The sequence below is a fragment of the Myxocyprinus asiaticus genome, chromosome 3 (genome assembly GCF_019703515.2).
Source record: "Myxocyprinus asiaticus isolate MX2 ecotype Aquarium Trade chromosome 3, UBuf_Myxa_2, whole genome shotgun sequence".
In the NCBI taxonomy this organism is placed as follows: domain Eukaryota; kingdom Metazoa; phylum Chordata; class Actinopteri; order Cypriniformes; family Catostomidae; genus Myxocyprinus; species Myxocyprinus asiaticus.
In genome coordinates, this window is record NC_059346.1 from 32,115,880 (window position 1) to 32,140,171 (window position 24,292).

At 40.0% G+C, this 24,292-nt stretch overlaps 1 protein-coding gene across 7 annotated transcripts; it reads left to right on the forward strand.

The window, feature by feature from the left end:
* The first annotated feature begins 890 nt into the window (after positions 1-890).
* Positions 891-13,598, forward strand: zgc:153990 (uncharacterized protein LOC768125 homolog). 7 transcript variants are annotated; one of them, XM_051658081.1, is made up of 5 exons: positions 891-1,035; positions 3,470-3,629; positions 3,740-4,219; positions 6,412-6,818; positions 10,765-13,598. In XM_051658081.1, exons 2-5 carry the CDS (start codon positions 3,500-3,502, stop codon positions 10,915-10,917), a joined length of 1,170 nt encoding a protein of 389 aa, XP_051514041.1. In that variant the 5' UTR covers positions 891-1,035; positions 3,470-3,499; the 3' UTR covers positions 10,918-13,598. The 7 variants fall into 7 exon arrangements, with proteins under 7 accessions (XP_051514041.1, XP_051514069.1, XP_051514048.1 ...); XM_051658109.1 differs by having other exon boundaries at positions 10,768-13,598; XM_051658088.1 differs by lacking the exon at positions 891-1,035 and adding an exon at positions 2,486-2,563.
* Positions 13,599-24,292: the final 10,694 nt, after the last annotated feature.

Below are 24,292 nucleotides of genomic sequence, written 5' to 3' on the forward strand. Positions count from 1 at the left end.
CCCATGTATCATACTGTATAAAAGTATTGCATTAACATTATATTTACATTTACGTAGTCATTTAGCAGACGCTTTTATCCTAAGCAATTTACAAATGAGGAACATGAGCAATTTATCATTCAAAAGTATCACACTGTTGCATTTTAATCCTGGCATATACCATGTGTATGGTACAGTGGTGAATTCTCAGGGCCAGCAAAGTCTTCTCTGCTGGCGTAACATGCCAAATAAATAAATATTTTTCATCCTTTCATTCTCAAACACCTTTTTGCCTATGTATTTTTAATCACTTTCCATTCTTAATTAATCTACAAACAAATCGTATAAAACGAAAAGTTTATCCAGTCAGAATTTATTCCTTGATGCTTACAAGCGAAGCATGACAACTGTTTCACAAATCACATGCCCGAAGCAGCACGTGAGTTTGAGCTCCACCCCCTCAGGCCTTCAGAATTTCTACAGAATCCCTCAACAGTGCAAATAAATGAGCAACTAAAGTCAGATTGTCGGATTCATCAGCCAATCAGATTGATTTATTTGTTCTTGGTGGGTGTGGTCGTAGGATATGTCCTGGTCGAGGTCTTCTAGCTGGCCTTGAGTGACGCAATCACGCTTTAAGTCACGTACGTAATTTGAACACAGCGCTAGTCTGGATCCAGAGGCACTCAGTGTGGAAGCTGGAGGAGCTGAACACGCAGCGCCAGCTGACACCTGGGTCCTGATGGATCTAGACTTGAGGTAAACGAGTTTTTTTATCATAATTTTTTTTTTTTAAGGGATTAAGAGAAAGGCATGGAATACGATGCATTAAACTGAACAGTAGGTGGCGACATGTGCTCATGACAGCAGTCCGCCATTAAAATAAAAAAGAAGAAGAAGAAGAAGAAAGCGAGCGCGAGATCGTCATCACTGCCGCTATCACCACTGAGAAAGAGATCCTTATGGATTTAAAAACCTGAGATGTTCTGTATGACCGTGTGATTGCTTAATTTATTAAACAGGAAAGGAGGACTGATTTTCACTTCAAGTAAATTGGTAAGTGCTTTTTGCATTGTTATAGCAACATCAAGAGTTTTCTAAGTGTAAATTAGGCTGCTGGAGCATTCAGTGTCGGATCAAGTTTTGAAAAGTAGTGCTGCATTTCATTCAACTCGGAAAGTCAGATTTTACAACTTCCTACTAGGAAAAGTGCAATGGAATGCATCTTGAAGTCAGAATTACAACTTGTAGGCTCGTGCAGAAATTCTCAACTCCGATTTCACCGAGATGCAGGGGCATGATGTCACACAAACATGTCAACACTCAGGGAGATATACAAAGTAAGTGATAAACATTCACTTTATTAAGCAATATCGATAAATTAGTTTGTTTCCACATTACATGATATTAAAGCTTGTTTAACAAACGCCTGCAGAAACAGGTGTATAAAACATTATAATCTCTTTTGATAATGTATCAAATTGTTTATCAGTTGGGTTGCTAGGAGACATCTCTGTGTTGCAGTTCCGAATATCGGGGAATGGAATGCATTTATGGTCGGAGATATCAAGTATGAATATCCCTCATCCAACCTGAATGGAACGCAGCATAACCGTGTACCCTGATGAAACGAAATTTATTGCAAGCAACATTTAAATCGCAAATATTATTAGAACGATTTTTCCAGGTATTATAGACCTCCTTGATAGACAAAAATTATGATTTTTGAATGTCTGTTCGGAAGACGTTCATTTCACAAAACAGTCATGCTGAAGTTAAAATTAGGCTTGCTTGAGCATTAAGTGTTATTTCAAGTTCTGGCTTTCGTGCGTGGACATATTTTTAAAATGTCAGTTGGTATTATTAGTTAGTTGCGACATAATGTATGATGCCCAAAGGCATAGGGTGTCTTATTCATTGTGAAACTGTGTTTTCTTAATGGAATGAATCAGATGAAGGCCTAGACTTTAAATGCACTAATCCACTGGTATTAGTGTATTGCATAGCCATGCATTTATATACTTTTTTTTGTTATGCAAAGCGATTAAAATAATAATAATTAAAAATTATTATTATTATTATTATTATTATATCGTGCAAAGTCGTACTTTTACATTTTTATTTGATTTTATACATTCTAATGTGGAAAGGAACAGTGAAAACATTTCTTTGTTTCTTTAGCTTTGCTTAAAGTTTAATGTTGTATGTTTGTTCAACGCATTTTCATTTTTCCACAAATATTATTTTGAGATCAAGAAAAAATTGTCCAAAAACATTTATTTTTTTGTTAATGCAATTGTCAATTTGTTTTTGCCTGTATGCGGGCTAACTCCAATTAGTATAATCAAAACACCAAACTGTTTAATACTAAAAGTATAACTATTCACTGCCCAGATCTAGCTAAAAAGCCTGAATGCTGAAGCCAATCGGGTTAGGTAAGCACTAGCGCCACATTTACAGGCGTGGTCAGACCTGGTAACTGCATCCATCTCTCTACGCCACGGAGAACAGAACAGAGCTCACTCTAGTGCGCCTGCGCAGCGAATACGCAGCTCTACGAAGTTTCTGGATATCTGGGCGCAATGTAAGATATTAATTACATTTCCATCACTTTAAGGTATTTTAACCAATATTTGCCATTTTAAAGTATGCGAACATGCTTATGGCGTTTCAGGACTTTGAAAACTGACCGAAAAAGTGATTGTGGAAATGCATTACGTGTAAAATAGCTAGCTAGCTTAACTAGCTAAACAGTGAAGATGAAGCTGTTAGGAAAATGAGGACGAAATGTCCGGCCGCATGCAAGTCCGAAAGAATCTATAAGCAGGAAAACGTGAATTATGTTAGCGCTAAGAGCAATTCTGTGCTGCTTGGGGATATTTATGTTTGGTTTAGTTTAGATGCTTTACCGCGATGGCGCTGAAAAGAGAAACAAAGAGCGAAGCCGTAATCGTAATATCGTTACGATATTCAGGAAGAGCATGTCTACATGAACAGGCGCGCTTGACTGTAACCAGCAGGAATAGAGTGCGTGAATGGAATGAATGAGCGGATGTTTTGATATGAGCAAGTAAGTGTTAAGATCGTTGGAAAGGGAGTGAATTATTGATCTTAATACATTTTGATATAATAATTATTTCAACAAAATAATCACACACACGATAACACGCACTATTTCTTCAAATGGGACCACTGCACACCTCAAAGAGAGAAACAAGTTTTAACATTCGCTTTTATTTATTTCTGTTTGTAGAGCAAATGGAATAGAAAGGTCATAGTGCTATAGCTGAATCGAGACAAGGTTTGAAATAGTAATCATGAAGCATTGTCAGTGTTCAGCATCAGAGTTGTGAAAGTTGGGTTTTAATTTCTTCTGGGCCTTTTCAAATTGTGTTATTAAAGGCTAGGAACATCTGATCCAGATAAACTGGATTACTGACAATATTTATTAAATTGTGACTTCTTCCCTATGCCACAACCCCCCCACCAGCTGGAGCGAGAGTGGTATTCTGGAGTAAATATGTCTGTGTCTTCCCTCTACCTCAATCAAGACAAAACTGTGCGCTTCAAGAGGAGAAAAGCACGCTTCTCCTTCAGTGAAGTGCACATACTGCTGGACGAAGTACGGAAGAATCGCCACATTCTTGTGGGTGAGTTTTACATGCATTTGCCAAGCAAAAAATGTCCGAGCCAAAAGGTAAAACAACTAGTAAATAGATAAACTGTGCTAATATTTTTTCAAATGTGTGTCTGTGCATAGGTAAGTTTAACACCGGCATTCCATCTGACGTGAAGAAGAGGAAATGGGCAGAGATCACAGCACGTATTAATGAGATTGGAGAGTGTGACAGAGAGATCATGGAGGTTGTAAAGAAATGGTCAGATCTCAAATGTGACACAAGGCGTAAAGTGGCTGCCCTGCGGTCTGGTGGTAATTTGTCCCTGTCCCAACGATTGGCACGGTCCAATATTGAACTCTCCCCAACTGAAGTCATAGTAGAATCCATCCTTGAATTGGACAAGAAGCCGTGGGAAGCTTCCCAACGGGCCCCAATTCGCAGTTACAGTGATGGTCAAGAGGGTGGAGGTGAGGATGAGGAAGAGGAAGATGGGTCATTGATGGGGATGGGATCGGTCCACAGTTCGCCGGGTAGAGGAATGGACTTTGGAGGGATGCCTGCTGCAACGAGTGGAGCTGTGGGTGCTTCAGAAATGCAGTATGATGGCTCCAAACCTGGAGGTAAACAAACATTTAAATCAGTCTATATCAAGAACTTCCATTAGATGTAGTGCTTATTTCTAGCACTGGGTAAAAATATAGATTTTCCTTTGTTTAAATTAAGATTTTAATACAATCTCGATATCGATTTTTAAATCTCAAGTTCTTTAACTCTGTGACAACCCTCTACAATGCAAGTGAATCACTCATGTGCAAACAAATTTCGTGCTATGTGTACTTAAACATTTATATATATATATATATATATATATATATATTTAATTAGCAGTAACACATTTATTGATAGAATTCATGGATTTTTAAAAAGCCAAAATGTAAAAAATTATTTAAATATTTTAATCGAGTGACACCAAAAAAAAAAAAATCTCTATATATACACACACACACACTGGCGGCCAAAAGTTTGGAATAATGTACTGATTTTGCTGTTTCAGAAGGAAATTGGCACTTTCACAAAAGTGGCATTCAACTGATCACAAAGTATAGTCAGGACATTACTGATGTAAAAAATAGCACCATCACTATTTGAAAAAAGTCATTTTTGATCAAATCTAGACAGGCCCCATTTCCAGCAGCCATCACTCCAACACCTTATCCTTGAGTAATCATGCTAAATTGCAAATTTGGTACTAGAATATCACTTGCCATTATATCAAACACAGTTGACAGCTATTTGGTTCATTAAATGAAGCTTAACATTAACTTTGTGTTTGTTTTTGAGTTGCCACAGTATGCAATAGACTGGAATGTCTTAAGGTCAATATTAGGTCAAAAATGGCAAAAAAGAAACAGCTTTCTCGAGAAACTCATCAGTCAATCATTGTTTTGAGGACTGAACGCTATACAATGCTTGAAATTGCCACAAAACTGAAGATTTCATACAAAGGTGTACACTGCAGTCTTCAAAGGACAACTGGCTCTAACAAGGACAGAAAGAGATGTGGAAGGCCAGATGTACAACTAAACAAGAGGATAAGTACATCAGAGTCTCTAGTTTGAGAAATAGACACCTCACATGTCCTCAGCTGACAGCTTCATTGAATTCTACCCGCTCAACACCAGTTTCATGTACAACAGTAAAGAGAAGACTCAGGGGTGCAGGACTTATGGGAAGAATTGCAAAGAAAAAGCCACTTTTGAAACAGAAAAACAAAAAGAAAAGGTTAGATTGGGCAAAGAAACACAGACATTGGACAACAGATAATTGGAAAAGAGTGTTGTGGATCTTAACCCCATTGAGCTTTTGTGGGATCAGCTAGACTGTAAGGTGCTTGAGAAGTGCCCGACAAGACAGCCACATCTATGGCAAGTGCTACAGGAAGCGTGGGGTGAAATGTCACCTGAGTATCTGGACAAACTGACGGCTGACTTTTGGCCGTGTGTGTGTGTGTATATATATGTATACGTAGTGTATATATATAATTTGCATTTTCATAACATTTATTGATAGAATTAATGGATTTTAACATTTTTAAAAAGCCATAATATCACTAATATGATGAAAAACTAATAATACAGTATAATTAGTAAAATTTATATTTTCATAATGTACCTAGTTAGAAGGTCCCCTATATAATTTACCGCATTAGCTGAGAGAATTTCTTTCATATGTAAACAGAATGTGCATTTTAACTGAAATATACCCATATGAACCGATATCAAATCGAGAGCTTGTGAATCCAAATCGAATCAAGAAATCTGTATCAATACCCAGCCCTACTTATTTCTCATAGTCACACATCCAGAGACAGATCAGTCACTCTAAAGAGCAAAAAGGCTTATTTTTTTATTTTTATTTTTTTTGAGTGATTCTTAGCAATCAAGTAGTTTGTAATTAATTTATATTGCATGACTAATGCTACATACTGAAGTAAATTTGGAGAGTCTTATTTTGCAGTAGGTTTGACTCCCTTTTGAAATGGACAGTGCACAAGTTTTATTACTTTATATAGCTTACGAGTGATATAAATAAGGCAAGTAACTGTATTTATTTTTTTCTTTTCATTTACAAATTTTAAAAACAAAATAAACAACCAAAAACTTTGACACAATGGACAGTGCACAATTCTTGTTACTGTATATAGCTTACTAATTTATTTTTTTTAACATTAACAAAGATGAAAAAAACAACCAAAAACTTTATTGCATTATTATTATTGCATTATTTTTATTGTTTACTTGTTTTATCGCAGATTCCGAATCCAACATGGTAGACTCAGAGGAAGATAACCATGACCTCCTTCCATCATCCTCTATGGCATCTGTCTCTAACTCTCATTCTGAGGAGGACAGAATTGTAACTAGAGGCAAGGTTGGACACACTGCCTCAAATAAAACAGCCTCATCTTTCTCAGGGGTGGAGCCAGACAGTTCACGTGAGCAGTTAGCGCACAATGCTAGCCTTAGCGTGCAAGAGCAGCACGCCACTAACACCCTTCTGTCCACCGTATCCCGTTCACTTGAGATTCTTGCACAGTCTGTGCAACAGCTAGCAGAAACACAGCAGGAGTTTGCACGTGAATCACTGCAGCTACAGAGGGACACAGTGCTGGTGTTGCGTGAATTTGCCTCTGGTGCACTGACGATATTGCAGGAAAAGGTCAATGGAAAACCTGTGTTGTGAAAGTTGTATTTAGCACCACAATAGTGCAAATGTTCTGAACCAAAATCATGAGAAACAAGCATTACAGTGTTCAACCCATTGTTTTTGTTTGCTATTGCAGTCATACAATAAATATTACTAGCCATAGAGAGAAACAACAAAGTACGAGTCCTCGCTGTGAATGCTGTTAAACATCAGAGTGCGCTATGTATCTTTGGACAAAATAATTTACATTATAACAAGATAACAATTATTTATGTTTCTTAAGACATTTGACTTTAGTTCAAAATACAATGACATCTCAAAGAAAATCCTTTTGTAGTTCTCAAAAATACAAATACACAACTTTAGCATTTTTTTTACCTAGTCTCTGTTTAGGGTTTAACTTCGGGTTGTTGTTTTTTTTTTTAAGTGCAAAAAATAGTGTGATCACTCCCAAAATGTTAGCATCAGCCATTCACAAAGGTGTTTATGCCTATATTAATATGGTCTTCCACAACAAAATGTATTATTTTTCTACCACAATATCATCACATAATGTTTATTGAGACTAAAGCCCAAAGTATACTTCGGTTAGACGCGAACTCTAGGCGTCCTCGTTACAGTTCGCATGACACAAATTTATGACACTTGCTATGCAAGCTCGATTCCACACGTCGTTGCGTAGTGAAATGTGTCAGCGCTCAATTCATAACCCATCGCAAGTATGTGCTGCATTCTCTGCGTTGCTGCAAGGGGCGCTAGAGCGGATTTTCTGTTTTCAGTCATCAACTGTCATGGCGGAGCAGCAATTTGAGGAGAGTTTTGCCGAATAAGTGAGATTATACAAACATATTTACGACTCCTCGTCCCCTCTCCATTTGAATAAAACAGCGATTGAAAATGCTTGGCAAGAAATTGCAGCATCTCTAAATTCTGATAACGACACTGTAAACAGAAAATGGAAACAACTACGGGACTGATTTGTCGGAGCCAGGAAGAAATGGAAAAGCGTCTGCAGCAGAGATGCCGCAACTAGCTATGGATATCCAGTCCTTTTGGACATGTTGGGATGGCTTTTTGACTTCATAAAACACCGGACCACAGAGTAAAATTTTTGTGATTTGGTAATGTTGTTTAAATGTGACTGATCATAAGAATGTTTTATTATTGTTATTAAAAGCAAACTTCAATGAATACCCCTAGCATACCTGTCAAAATTACTGCTATATACTGGAAATATACCACGGGTCTGTTAAATGCTTGATTCTGATTGGTTTATGGACGTTCTAAGGTGTGCAATTATTTTTCAAGGAAACGCACGGCTATAAAGTAGTTCCAGGTCTTGACCGCATAATGGTTCCGTATCACTTCGCCAAAATCAAGAGCCCTGCAGGCTACCACAACAAAATAACCAGTTAAAGCAAAGGCATTGGTTAAAGTAAATCAGATAAGAATATCAAATAATGTCTAAAATATCCTACATTTATTTCAGTTTCAGTTAAAAAGAGCCCTCGCGCTCCCTCGTCTCCCCCACACTTACACCCGCTCACACACACACACACACACACACACACACATTGAGACTCGAGTCGTGACCAATAAATCGAGCCGCACCCCCGCTACTTGATCAATACAACGATTTCTATTAACCGAAATAACTTTTAATGTTTCACTGTATTTCGCCCTAATCAGCCTCACATAGCTATAGTGGAAAACCCTCGTGCTCCCCCTCTCTCACACACACAAACACACACACACACACTCCCATACTCGTAGACACACATTATACACGTAACGCACACACTTAAGGCCCAAACATACTCGTGAGAGAAAAACAGTTGTCATGTCAGCGCACTCCTGCATCTCAGTGGGGATGAAAAAAAAAAATGTTACGGTTTATAACGGGAACATGGCAACACAGATTTTTAAGCAATGTTATTTCTGACGAGAGCTGCAAAAAAAAAAGGTAATTCCAGAAGCGATCGCGCTCATTTTCTGAGTTTCTCTTTTTCGATTCCTCAAATACAATCTCGCACAAATGCGCTACCTCATCACTCCAGCTAGTCCTCAAGTAAAGCAGCACAAGCCTCACTATCCTCCGTTGCTAGTTCTAACGTCACGTTTTCGAATTAGCAATGAAGGCTTGAGCTGTATTAAAGATGCTGAATCTGTGGCGGAAGAAAGTAGTTCCACTCACAAGAGTGTTTTAAAACTAGAAAATGTCTTGTGATAAAACCCTGAACGATGTCTTAAGGTGTGGTATAAGTGGAATAATTGATTCCGGCCCATTGAATTGTTGAAAAATGATGCACAATAATGCATTATTTTTCAACAATTCAGCAGTCCGTCATCAATTATTCCTTACATAAGCAAAGTTAAATCATGTGCAGGTTTAAATTTAGCAGATGCTTTTATTGAAAGAGATGTAGTAACATAAACCCATAGGAGCAACCTGAGGTTTAGGGCTGCACCTAACGATTATTTTTTTTATCGATTAATCTAACGATTATTTTCCCGATTAGTTGATTAATCTAACGACTAATTTGCCGATTATTCTAAAGATTTTTTATAATTATTACTTGATTAATATAACAATTAATTAAGCCAAAATAAATATAAAAAACTTGTCTCATTAATATTTCAATAATCACAACATAAATATATAAATAAATAACAATTTCCAACATTCTTTTGAATGTCCATGTACTAAAATAAAATATTTGATGCCATGAATGTACCTTCATTAACTATTAGTATTATTTTGAATGGCCATGGAAAATGAAGCAATGTGATAACAATTTTACCTAGTCGCAAAAAGTAGTCCTTTAATTTACCTGATGAACTTTCACCTTTTGCTGACCCTTTATGCTTGGCAGAGCTAATGTGTGCTTCTAAATCACTTAGCAACTGACACAAGTGCCAGCTTTACATGTCATATATTCTGCTTCCCACGGATCTCGACCTGGACGAAAGCATGGGAATTTTTGGTGCAAATCTTCTGTAAATTTGCACTTCTGTTTGGGCATGGTTTCCACTCAGCTGTCATTTGCTGCTACAGTCAAGCAACTGTTTGATGCCGAACACAACAGCGCTTCGGAGAGATTGACAGGCAGGAATTTGGCCAATAGTTGCTGCAAGCCTCTTACAATCAACCAATTGGTGTGCGAGAAGGCGGGACTTACAAAGAGGGGTTAAAGCAATGCAAATATGCGCGCACACACAATGAAGTATTAGACCAGATGCACATCATAATGCAACTAAAGCCGAATCCCGGACATTTTCGCAAATTTAGAAATCCTGGCCGGACGCTTTTTTAAGGTCCGAAAAAGAGGACATGTCCGGGAAAAAGAGGATGTATGGTCACCCTACGTTAGCAGAGGTGCAGAAATTACTTTTAACATGGGGGCGATAAGGAAACATTTAGAAAATCAATTTAAAGTGACTGCTACTAACAGAAACACGTGTTGTAATACTAATATGTTATGCTTGGGTGGGGACAAAAAGTAAACAGGACTTACGGTGCTGCCTTGCTGCCATCTTGACAAAGCGCTCTGGGATGATTTCGCTTCAAGTGTTCGTTCATGGCGGTTGTACTGCTGTGATAAACCATTTCCAATTTGCATAGCTTACACAGCACCACATTGTTGGGTCTCTGGCTAAAATACTCCCACGCTTTAGATGACCGTAGGCCAGTTTTGTTTAGCTGTAGCTTGTTCTTCGGGGGAATCCATGCTTAAACCGGGCGCTGCCATTTTAATTACTCCATTGCGACACGCCGATGCATGTTATGCAAATCGACGTATTTCTGTAATCGATTATGTCGATGAATCGTCCCAGCCCTACTGAGGTTACATATCTAATGATGAAAGTTGTGTATTTTAGGTAGAAAGTTAAAATGTTATCACTGTGCCTTTATTACTAATCCACCTCTAATCTTACATGTTTGGCTTTGTGGCTCTAGCAGTTGGAGACAGATCAGGAAAATAGTCAGCGAAGTCAGACACCATCCAGTACCCCATCCAGTACCCCTGCCCTTATCCCCCCTCCATCTGTGCCTCAACCACGGACTCCTCTACAGCCAGAGACCCAACAACAGTCTGATGCCCAGAAGTAACCACCACCACAGCCACAAACTGCCCCGCTCTTCCTCCTCTCATCCTTCAACATCACACACTTCTTGGCGGCAAAAAAAACCTCTATCGCCCCTTGTGGTGTGAGGTTTGTAACCGCCAGAGCAATTCAAGAGGGCACGTGAAGTATGTACGACGGGACCACGCGTAGGCCATGCGTTGGCCAAGCACTCGCCTCTACCTTCGTGTACTTGCGTGAAGTGTGTTTGGGCCTTAAGACGTAGGCTCTGCGTAGTGACCAACATCATGGTTTGCATTTATAGTTCTGCTGCCAAAATGCTAGTGTATTGAGAGAAATGTTCTAGAATACAACTGTGTCGCTCACATACCATATATATATAACAAACAAAAAAAGGCCCTGGGAAAAAAGCATAGAGTTTATAAGTTGTAAACAAATGTGTCTTTTTGTGTCATGTTTTCACTTTTAACTTCATGAAACATAAACAGAATATGAAAACAGCGAAAAACGAAACGAGTTCAAATAAAAGGTGACTTGATGTCTGATCAATTGATACAATGCATATACCTTAAAATAACCCTGGAGAAAATGCGCCGCTACTTCGGATATCTTTTTTTTGTCATTCTTGGGGAAGGTCTCACAAAATGTATCGTGGTCTGCATTAACATGACACGTTACATTTTTGGAGAGGGGCACGTCAGGCTGCGGAGTAGTTTCGATGCAGAAGTATAGATCAGCCTTAAACGTGTGTGGCCTGATTTTTCTAATCACGCGTACTCCGAACATGCAGTATGCGAATGCACCTGAGTGCATGTGTAAGGAGGTTTGGAGATACCTGCATTTCTATCCACCTTATTTTGCAACGCGGAAGTAAGCAGCGGTTGCATTTCCAGTGAATGTGTGTGAGTTCTGCTGGCATTGACCGCAGTGTAAATAAATAGAAGGATAATAATACCAGTTAGTGATCTGGGCTTATAAACTATCACACAACCACAGGATATACAGCAGAATTATGTGGCAATGTCTGATAAATTCTAATGTCAGCATTTATAGTAAAAGAGTAAGTAAATCATTCACTTGTTGCTGTGTGTTATATTGAAGAGACAGTAATAAAATCTGCTTCTTTATTTACCGAGATTGTGACGATGCAGTCTTTCATTTCTCCATATAAACCTCCATTTATATGTACCAGTTTTGGTCCAAAGAAAGTTGAAGCAGTATTTCCCTGGCAGATTTTTGCTCTCGCTGGTTGTGTATAGTTTGTGGAGCACTGTCCATGTTAGCGCCTGATTTCATTCATTCTGGCTGCGCAACAGTGTGTGATGAAACGATGGCAAAATTCGATAAACGGTAAAAATATATGTGATCAAAACCAATGTGTTTATGAAAATCTTAAGTAATGATATGTTAACATATATTGCCAGCCTGTAATCAATAATGTAGTATTTTTGTATAGCTAAAATAGCTGCAAATGGGTTATACCGGAAGTGGTACACATTCACGGTTGATAATGGTGGTGCTCTAATTCCCTAAAAAATAAGGTGGATAAAGTCTGAACGAATGTGTGTGCATGAAGTCAAATGAAGAATATTTTGAAAGGATAGTGTTCGACTTTACGCAGACAGTCCTCGTCTGTGCACGTCGTCGGTACATACACTTGTCTTTGTACTAAAAGAGTATCAACAAGTTGTCTAACACATTTGTATTCATTCGCGGACAAAGAGTATACTTTGAAAGGCAACGCGGTTGACCAGGATCCAATACGGAACGCAGAAAAACGAAGTATACCTGGACCTTAAGTGTTCGCGTCAAAACCAAAGTACTTTGTGCTTAACCTGTTAAAAGTTAGGACCTTCCTTTAAGTTAACTCAGATGTGTGAATTACACAGATTTATGTAATTTGTAGTTTTTTTTAACGTCTAATAATGCAAGAAAATAATAATCATGTTTATAATCATGTGGTCAGACATGATGATGATGTGAAAGGTTTTTATGTAAATGCATCTCAATAATAATGTATGAAATGTGTGTTTTATTCACCTTCACTGGCACATGAAAGAAAACAGGTGTATACACAACTCTTATGTATACATTTATTGCAGCTCTGTTAGTTAAGATGCTTCTGTGGAGTTTTGGTGTTCTGAAACTTTCAGAAACAGTAAGCACTACATCTATACGCAGTTTTAAGATCTTAATATTTAAGACCAATAAACAGTCTTATATTTTGTCTGTTTTGTATGATTTAAGTTACATTCTTTTCCAATGAAATGTTCCAATTTTATTTTGATGTTGAATTTTCTTTTGATATACCATGCACACGAATCAATAAAGTGTGAGGAATTTACTGTAGGCAGAATTGATTATTTTGAGCTGTTAATGTTGTCACTAGAGGGCAGTGTGTCTTTTGATTGAAACTTCAAATTCCTAATGTTCATAAAATAATTATTTCGTGTGTCTATTCAGTGTCCTTGAAATTCCTGCTCTGGTAGTTTGATGTGTGTTTTTGGTTTATGAATGAAATGGTTTACCGTGACTTCACAGATGAGCCAGATATTTTATATTTCATTTAAACATTTTAAATGCAAGTTTCTACTAGTATATTGTTTTCAAGATTTGCCCATGTTATGCTCCTTTTGTGTACAAACATTAATGAATTTTTTGTGCATCTATGTCTCTTGTGTATAAATACTGAACATGGTCAGACAATTTCTGTATGCTTGTAAGTTTAGGGCAGGAGTTGAGGGGGAGTGATTAGATCAAATGCATTGTTCTCCTGCTCTCAAGGGCTACAGAGCTCTGCTTAAACAGCTGCTGGTGTGTGTCTGTGTTTTCAAATGAAGAGTGATACCATGGGTGTGTGCGCTGATGCAGAGCTGTGGTTAGGGAATGCTTTGTGTGTGTGCAAGACGGCAGCTGGTAGCTCTATTGTGTGGTTAAGGACTGCTGCTGCTGAAAAAGTGTAATGTAATGTGTCTGTCAGCAAAGAATATGTTTATAATATGGTAGAGATTTATCATATAGGCCTTCTAGATTTGACAAAACACCAGATAGACAGATAACACTGGGTTTTAAGGGAATATTCTGGGTTTAATACAAGTTAAGATCAGTCAGCAGCATTTGTGGCATAATGTTGATTACCACAGATTTATTTAGACTCATCCCGCCTTAAAAAAACAGTGAGACACTTACAGTGGAAGTGAATGGGTCCAATATTTGGAGGGTTTAAATGCAGAAATAAGTTTACAAATTTATAAAAGCACTTACATTAATTTATCTTCTAAATTGTGTATTATTTGAGCGGTAAAGTTGTTTAAATAATTGTTACAGTCTGTAACAAATCAGGTTCTTGGGGTGGACAGGAGGAAGCGGGGAACAGTTAACTTCAACTCCAAAAGGTACGTTTATTTTTACAACTCAAACAAAACTTTCTTTTCAACACACGGGCTTAGCGAGTGTGTGGGGCTCTCTCTCCCCTCGCTGGCATCTGGCTCACTCTTAAATCCATCTCCAACTCTAACTGCAATGACAAACCGCTGTTAGAGACAATCATTGCCAGGTGATGATCCTTACCGTTCTCACCTCCTGATCTTGCTTTCCATTCACAAGCCGGCGTTCAACCACGCCCCCAACACCACATACCCCACTGCCGGACTCAGGCCAGGGAGCCATCCAGCCTGCCATGGGTGCAGATGGTTGTTGCGGACTTCCTCTCCCCCCCCCCATTTCTGGAGAGGAAGTCCGCAACAACCATCTGCACCCATGGCCTGTGGACCACATCGAACTCAAAAGGCTGAAGAGCCAGATACCAACAGGTGATCTGCACGTTGGTATCCTTCATGCTACGGAGCCACTGGAGCAGGGCGTGGTCCGAACAGAAGGTGAAAGCCCATCCCAGGAGGTAGTACCAAAGGGCGAGGACTGCCCACTTGATGGTAGACACTCCTCAACGGTGCTGTACCTCGCCAAAAGGCTTCTGGCTGATGTGCAGCACCGGGTGCTCCTCCCCCTCGACCACCTGGGACAACACAGCTCCCAACCCTCTTGTCCGATACGTCGGTCTGTACAACAAAAGGGAGAGCAAAATCAGGAGCGTGTAACAATGGCCCACCACAAAGCGCAGGTTTCACCTGCATAAAAGCCTGTTGGCACAGCTTTGACTACTGGACCAGGTCTGTGGCTCCATTTTTAGTGAGATCGGATAGCGGGCTGGTGACATCCGAATAATTAGGCACAAACCTTCTATAATAGCCGGCCCTAGGAACTGTCACACCTCCTTTTTGGTCTTGGGTCTCGGGCAGGCCGTAACCGCTGCGATCTTATCAATTTGGGGACACACCTGCCCGTGACCCAATTGGAACCTCAGATACTGTACCTCCACCTGTCCAATTGCACACTGTAAAAGACCTCTGTTCAGTCGGGAAAGGAGGAAGCTGGGACCCTGCTGAGCAGTCAACAAAGTTTTAATGATACAAATGAAATTCAACATAACATAAAAGACACACAAACATAACTCTCTGTGCCTCTCTCCCACTGGCATCTCCGGCTTCCCTTTATCTCTCTCTCTCTCCCACTGATTAGGTGACTCAGCACCAGCCACGCCCTCCCCCTCGTCACACTCCTTCACCACCCGAGAGAACAGAGAGAGAGAAACTGTCACTCCCCCCGCGATGTCTGCGTACCATCCGCTCTAATGGTCCGACAAGGTCCATGCCAATTCTCTCGAAGGGGGCCTCGATCAAAGGAAGCGTGCACAAAGGCGTCTTGGGGTGGCCGGCGGATTCACCAGCTGATAATCACGGTATGTCGCACACCACCTGCGAACATCCTGTGAAGGCCCGGCCAATAAAAACGGGCCATTAGACGGTTGTGTTATTTTCGCCCTAAGTGACCCGCCATCGGCTTATGATGAGCCGTCTGGAAAAACATTTCCCGATGGCTCTTCAGTATCAACAATCGGGTGGTATCCTTTTTTGTCTGAGCATCCTGCGTCACTCGATACAACCGATCATTTTTAATAGAAAATACGGATATGAGGGTGCGATGATGGTCAATGTCTTCAGCCAGACAATCACTTTCACTTTATCGAAGGCATGCCTAAGGGTCTCGTTTCGTGTCTGCTCCAGAGGAAAATTCCTGACGGGGAATTGTCTAAGGGCTGGGGAAGCCGAGACTTCCCCCTCCCTTATGTCATCCTGATGCGGAGCTGAAGTAGATGGCCCCAGCTCCACCTCCCCAGACAGTGCATTACAAATCCCACACCTAGACGCTTTGCTACAGGACCCATCCGGGTGAGGCGGGGACTAACCGCTTTTGTCCCCAGAATTGAATCGTCACAGTCACTACAGGATAATCGTGGATATCCCCATGCACACTTTACATTCGTCGTGTGACTAGCACCCAAAGCCTCATCTTGAACCAGGCATTGATGGATAGAGGTTTGGCTGCAACCCAAATCCACCAAGGCCTGGTATGTATCCCCTTAATACTCAAAGGTATGTGGTACGTCCCAGCTCAGTCGGGGGCGACTTGTGGCATGTCAGGGACCCAGACCACTGTCCTCACCTCCATCCCCGGACATTGGTTTTGGAAATGGCCAGGCTCCACAAAGCGCCAGCAAACCGGCAGCGGATCTATCGAATTGAGTGTGAGAGTGGAGAGGGACCGGGAGAACCGGCAGGCTAGGCTGACTCCGAAGCCAGGGAGCCAGTTTAGGAGGGGGAACTCCCTGTTTCCATGGAGGAGGGAGTGGACCGGTGGAAACAGAGTGGGTAGGAGGAGGGGGCAGAGAGAGAGAGATGAAGAGGGGGGCTCGCCGGCCCCTGGAAAAGCTGCCATATGGTCCTCCACCAGCTGGACAGTATCATCCAGTGACGCCGGGCGATGGCACTGAACCCATTCCGCAGTTCCCTTTGGTAAATTGGCGGTAAATTGCTTCAGCACCATCAGATCGATCACATCCCCGACATTGTGGCCCTCCTGGAACAGGACCCACCTCTGGCAGGCATCGTGGAGCAGCTGGGCAAACACAAACGAGCGGCCGACCTCCTCCAGCATCAGGGAACGGAACCGCCGGCAGTGTTGTTCCGGTGTACATCCGACCCGCTGAAGGATGGCCGCCTTCAGGTCCTCATAGGCCAGGCGAGTTTCCGCAGGAAGCTGATCAGCTGCGAGTTAGGACTTCCCGGAGAGCAGCAGTAGCAAATGAAGAGCCCACTGAGACTTCGGTCAGCCGGAGGCAGTAGCCGCTTGTTCGAACAGCCTGATGAACACCTCTGGCTCATCCTGGGGCCCCATCTTTGTTAGCTGCAGATGGGACACGGTTGCTGCCTCCAGGTCCGTGGCTGAGGAGCAATTCTGGGCCACCAAGCTCCGCCATGCCCTTCGGTCTTCTGCTTGGGTCTGGAAGAGTTCTTGGATCGCTGTTCCTGTGCCAGGAGTGCTTGGTGGTGAGTTTCTTGTATCTCCGCAAGAGCGCGAATGACTTCACCCAGCTGGGAGGACTCCATGGTGGCACACTTCCTCCACTCCTAGGTTTCTGCACCAGTGTAACTAATCAGGTTTTTGGGGTGGAAAGGATGAAGCGGGGAACGGTTAACTTTAACTTAAAAAGTTACATTTATTTTTACAACTCAAACAAAACTCGCTTTTCAACACAAATGCCACACAGGCTCAGTGGGTGTATGTGCGAGGCTCTCTCTCCCCTCACTGGCATCTGGCTCACTCTTAAATCCATCTCAAACTCTTACTGCAGTGACAAACAGCTGTTAGAGACAGTCATTGCCAGGTGATGATCCTTACCGTTCTCATCTCCTGATCTCGCTCTCCATTCACAAGCCAGTGCTCAACCATACCCCCACCACCACACAGTCGTTTTAGGGTTTGTTGACATTACATCGTCATGGCACAAAGTTGTAAAATTGGCTATAACTTTACACAGAAAAGGTTAGTAAGTGATTTTATCACCCTGAAATCACACTAACACACATATTGTTTGTCTTGTGGCTATACTTTTGAAACTGTATTTTAACATTTACAGACTGGCCCCAATCACTTCCATTGTAAGATCCTCACTGGAACCTAGACTTTTGAACCCGGAATATGAATTTAAATTGCTCTTTCCTGATGTTTGACTTTATAAACTGCAGGAGGTTGTTTTTAAATTATTTGGCAGAAATTTAAATAACATATTCACCTGTTCAAGTTGGTCACTTCAACCTTTGAGGTACATGCACTTGGAGGGACTTTTTTTGTTCATGCCAAACAACACAACAGGAAATTTTACCTGACAGAATTTGTGTGTGTGTGTGTGTGTGTGTGTGTGTGTGTATTTTGACATGATTGCACTGTAGAAACTGCCACACATTAGCTGCCTTCTGGAACAAAAGAAACAGATTGTGAACTAACAGCAGATCCTTTTTTTTTTTTCTTCCCCCAAGTACAACTGTCTTTCCTCCCTTTCTTCTGTTGGTATGCTGACCTCTTCACCTTTCCTTCTCTCTCTTTCACCCCTGCTGATTCTCCTGCCTTTTCTTTTATCCTTCATCTGTCACTAGGGATGTTTAATAGCCCAATGCTACCTCTGCTGTGAGGCCCTCTTTTCCTCAACAGAGAGGTTCAGAGCTACCTGATGTTGCCCTGTGTAAATCCACCAAGAGACCCTATTCAACAGTATGAATCAGTCTTGTTTAGTCGCAGTGGCTTCAGTGCATCTATTCTGACATGTGAAATGTGTAACCAAAATATGAATGTTTTAAATTTTCACCTGCCAGGTAAACTAGTTTAAAGGAACATTTTGCCCAAAATAATAATTTACTCACCCTCATGTTGTTCTAAATGTATGATTTTAATTCTGTGGGACACAAAAGGATATGTTAGGCAGAATGGCCAGAATGTTAGCTTAGTTGCATTGTATGTTAAAAAAAAAAAGATGCAATGAAAGTAAATGGTGGCTGATGCTAATAACATTGTGCCTAACATCTTTCCACAAAAAATAAAAAAGAAGACCATACTGGTTTAGAACAACATGTGAGTATATAATGACAGAATTTTCATTTTTTGGGTAAACTCTTCTGTTGAGCTTTGACTCAAAATTTAAACTTCAAATAGACTGCAGTTTTTTTTAAATGTTACGCATTTATCATCTTAATATAAATAAGATGTCCACACCTTGAACCGTAAATACATGAGTGTTTCTTTTATTTTCTGTGTGGTGGTCTGAATACACGAAATCGGTTTCTATAAGATAATTCCTGTCATCATTCCTTTATTACTACCCATTTTACTTTGAACACAGCAGCTGCACACACACACACACACACACACCCATACTAGCTCCGATCCTGCACACATTTAAGTAGTTCGGTCATCGGGCAAAGGTCAGTATTTCCCTCAAGGTGCGTGTGTGTGTGTGTGTGTGTGTGTGTGTGAAAGCACTGGTCTATTGTCCCAAAGGGCTCAAGGGCCAACAGATGCAGTTAGATATTTAGTGTGTGTTTCTTCTGGATGCTGGTCTGGTATAGGTCACTAATGTAGGGTGTGTGTGAGAGAGAGATGTCCTAGGGGAGCTAATCTCCAGGGCAAGCAGATGCCATGACGTGTAGAGATTTTGGGGTCGAGTGTCAACTATAGAGTCTACTGAGGATAGGGCGATGTATATGAATGTCAGAGGTTGGTGTGTGTATTATGTTCTCTCAAGTCTGTGAGCTGTGGATAGATATAACCAGGGGCGGACTGGCCTTCAGGAGTACCGGGCATTTTCCCGGTGGGCCACTGGGTAATTTGGGCTGGCCCATTGCTATGCAAGTACCGGCCCACCCTACAGGTGATATATGGCTGCTGCCCTAGGCTCCAACATGCCCACGTGGACCCCATAACAGAGTGAATTATCAAAAAGCTTTGTAAAGTAAAACCAATACAATGGCTTTTATTTTGAAAAACGTAATTTTTATTTTGAAATTACTTACACGTTGTCGTGCATTTCCATGTGTGCACATTAACTCTGTACCTAGCGTGGACCTCATTATTTGACATATAAAATCACAAGAATGGTGACAACCAAAGACAACATATTAAGTATAAGATGAGCTCTGAATAATCACAAAATGACAAATAACTGCAAATTACAACAAATACAATTACAGCAGCATATATAAAATCTGCAAACAGTAAAGCTATGACCAGTACAGTCATTTGCATAATTTATTCATACGTCAAAGCATGAGTGGGAGCTGAAGTGCGACTTGCTGAATAATGATCACATCTGATAAAAATGCAGAAAATAAGTCATGAACAATATTACTTTGTGGCTATTTGAATCTTTGAGGCTTACTTTGTTTATAAGACAGCAGAAACAGCGCTTGTAAAAGCATAGGGCTTTTCACTTTTTTCAAGAATAATCTGATGAAGGAATTAAAACACTGCAGATATAAAGATGCAACAAACTCACATAGAAATATCTGCAAAGATCTACACTTTAAGAGGTATGTTTATTTTGTTTTGCATACAGTTGTGCTCAAAAGTTTGCATACTCTGGCAGAAATTTTGGCATTGATTTAGAAAATATGACTGATCATGCAAAAAAAACTGTCTTTTATTTAAGGATAGTGATCATATGAAGCCATGTATTATCACATAGTTGTTTGGCTCCTTTTTAAATCATAATGATAACAGAAATCACCCAAATGGCCCTTATCAAAAGTTTACATACCCTTGAATGTTTGGCCTTGTTACAGACACACAAGGTGACACACACAGGTTTAAATGGCAATTAAAGGTTAATTTCCCACACCTGTGGCTTTTTAAATTGCAATTAGTGTCTGTGTATAAATAGGCTCTCATGTGGATGCACAGAGCAGGCTAGATACTGAGCCATGGGGAGCAGAAGAGAACTGTCAAAAGACCTGTGTAACAAGGTAATGGAACTTTATAAAGATTTTTTTGCATGATCAGTCATATTTTCAAAATCAATGCCAAAATTTCACAATTTTGCCAGGGTATGCAAACTTTTGAGCACAAATGTATATTTATTTGTTTATATTTATATATGTACATATTCTGGCCAACTTTGTTTTCATTGATTTAAAAAACAAACAAAATAAAAACAAAAACATTTACGCATAGTTATGTAACTGACATGAAATTTTAAACATTGTCATCAGTGTCCTGCTGTGACACTTTCTTCATTTAACTATTTTAAACAAAATTGTATGATCTTGAATGGCTATATGTACTGTATATACTATATATAATATTATTATTATTATACTTTTTGTTTTGCACAACCTCATATTAACTAAGACAGTAGTTTATTTGCACTTCTAGAAAAAGTTGAAATGTGATTAACATCTTTAACAAAAAACTTTAAAGAAATGCAGACTTGTCACAGCACCTAAAATACACACTTTACCTTGTACTTTCATGTACATTTTAACCTAACATCTGTATGTTGGGAAAAACGTTTTCAGACATGTTATTTGTTTGAGCTATAAAGGGCTTATTTTAGTGATTTTCCCTAAAAAATCCACATCACATTTACAGTGGTTTTATGTTTTAAAGTTATGACAATTTTTGCACTGTGGGGCCCATTGTCATGACTAGCAGACTTATCAATGAGCCGGTGTGGTGTGTTGTGGGCTGGGTTTGGTGGACCGCTCTGGGCCAGAAAGTCCAGGGCCACTTTTTAGTGCCAGTCCGCCCATGGATATGACTGTATGAACCTACATTTATGTTTAGTTGGATGTAGATGTGCTACAGATTAATTTTCTTTCAGAGAAGGTGTGCAATTTCTTAAATATAGAAGTTAGGGTGCTAAGTATTGGATGGGTTAGCAAATAATGTATATGTTCCCTCTTGCAGGCCTGTTTGCCTGCACATGTTTTCATGGAGATTTGAGGTATCTGGATGTGGGGTCATAAATATGGATGTATGGGTGTGGAGTAAGGGGTGTTCTGGAGTTCCCATGCTCCTGCCATGCTTGTGTCCCATCCCAAGGGACCACCATCCCCCAACACACATTACAAGACAGAAATCAATCATTGCCCATCTGCACCACACAGACAATGAGTCAACACACATACAAACACATGCAATAATTAAATGACGACACAGATAAAAACACATTCATTCTCTTAATCAGATACTGAAATAAGCACATACCTTACTCTTAGATTTGGAATAAGAGTGATTGCTTAATTGGTTTTATGTAGCAAGGAATTATTTTGGATTAATCTGTTGAACATTTCCAGAAGTATTCATATACGTTTTGGTGCAACATCCTTCTGTGAAGCTGCTTTGAAACGATGTGTACTGTGAAACAAATAAAATTTACTTGATTTGACAATATGAACAGAAGATAGATCTAAAATTGCTAAATGGAGAATGACTGAGGTGTGGAACCAAACAACATTTTACTTTAGTTTTGAAATGTGTCATCAATTGCACTTTGAAATTAATCAGAGGTGATGAATGTTTGATGAATAAAAATTACTTCTGTTGGTGTAACCTAATTTCTCATATTAAATAATGTTTTTAATAGAGTAAAACAAGTTCATTTAGATGTATTTTAAACGTAGAAAATATTAATTAATGTTACATCAGAAAGGTCAAACAGTCTCCATTGAGCTTTAATACATTTATATATTTTCTCTACATATTTTTCTGTGTTCCAACCATTTTATATCAACACCATCACCCTAACTGTAAAGAAATTGTTTGGTATTTTTGGATGCATTTAATACATGTGTAATTTTCTGCCCAACAGTGGGTACAATTCAGTAGATAGAACTGACAACCAGTTTGAAAACATTGTGGATTCTCAATTCATTCTCATTGTAATCAAAGTGAATGCTAGATTTGCCAATATTTTTCTAATTAACACTTTATTGATTCACACATTTGAAACAGAAAAGCAAAACATATATTCATAGAATCAACTATAACCCCCATTATTCCCTTCCCCCCTCCCAATCCCACACTGACCCTCAACAAATATCCCTGTGGTCACAACTTGAGTTACTGACAAAAAACAAAAAAAAAACAAAAAAAAAAAGAAATATATATATATAAATAATAATAACCACACACATTTAAAATTGCACTTCTCTCTCCACTGCCCCTCCCCGAGAGTCCTCCAAAAAGGCCATATAGCAGCCCCATTTTTTATTAAACAAATCTAAGTTGCCTAGCCATCTTCTCGAATGCCGCAACCCTGCCCATCTCTGTGGACCACTCTTGATATGAGGGTGCTCCAGCCGACTTCCATCCCCTAAGAATGATTTGTCTGCCGATCATAAAACTGGCTAGGACCCAATTTTGTTATGCATTTATCCCCATATTAATGACCGCCCGGTCGCCTAAAATACAGAGTCTGGAGCAAAATGAAATTTGAGTGCCCAATTCGTCACACATAAAACTCTGAACCCTCAACTAAATTCTTGGATCTTAACACACCACCAAAAAACATGGGTTGTGTCCCCATCTTCTGATTAGCATCACCAGCAGGTGGGTGTGTCTTTAAGACCAAGCCTATACAATCTGGAGGTGGTCCAATAGAATCAATGTAAAATCTTAAATTGCATAATTTAAATCCCTTGCATCTCTAGATGTAGACCTGATGTTTTTTAGAATCCTAGCCCACACTCCCTCCTCCAATACCAAGTTTAAATCTTTCTCCCATAATCTCTTGAGAGAAGTTGAATCTCCGTCCCCCAGACTCTGAATGAGCAGGGAGTAATACACTGATGCCTCATGACCTTTTCCAAAAGCAGTAATCACCACTCCCAGAGTATCTGCCACTCTAGGGGGGTGTACAATACTCCCAAAAATAGTACAAAGCAGGTGGCGCAGCTGTAAGTACCTGAAGAATTGAGAACTGGGAATCCCAAAATGTTGAACCATATTTTCAAAGGATCTCAACACTCCACTCTCATATAGGTCACCATGCGTATTAACCTCCCTCACAATCCACTTTGTCCAGCAGAAAGGGGACTTATTAATACATATTTTGGGGTTCAGCCATATGCTTGAAGCAACATTTAAATAAATGTCTGAATTAAACACTCTGGACACTTTTGTCCATATTGTGTACAAATGCGAGATAACAGGGTGCAACTTAACTTCTCCAGTTAGAAAGGCTTTGTAATGGCGAAATAAGGGCAAAAACTTCCCGATCAGTACAAAACCAGGGAGGGGCTCAGGTAGAAGCGACCAATGAGCCAAATGTCTGAGACCGAATGCATAATAATAAAACAAAATCTTGGGTAGGCCTAGCCCACCTGTCAATTGGCCTATGTAACTTATTGAAGTGTAATCTGGGACGTTTACCATTCCAAATGAAGGACTTCGCTATGCTATCAAATTGAGAGGGGGACATCTATAGGAAGAGACTGTAGCAGGTAGTTGAA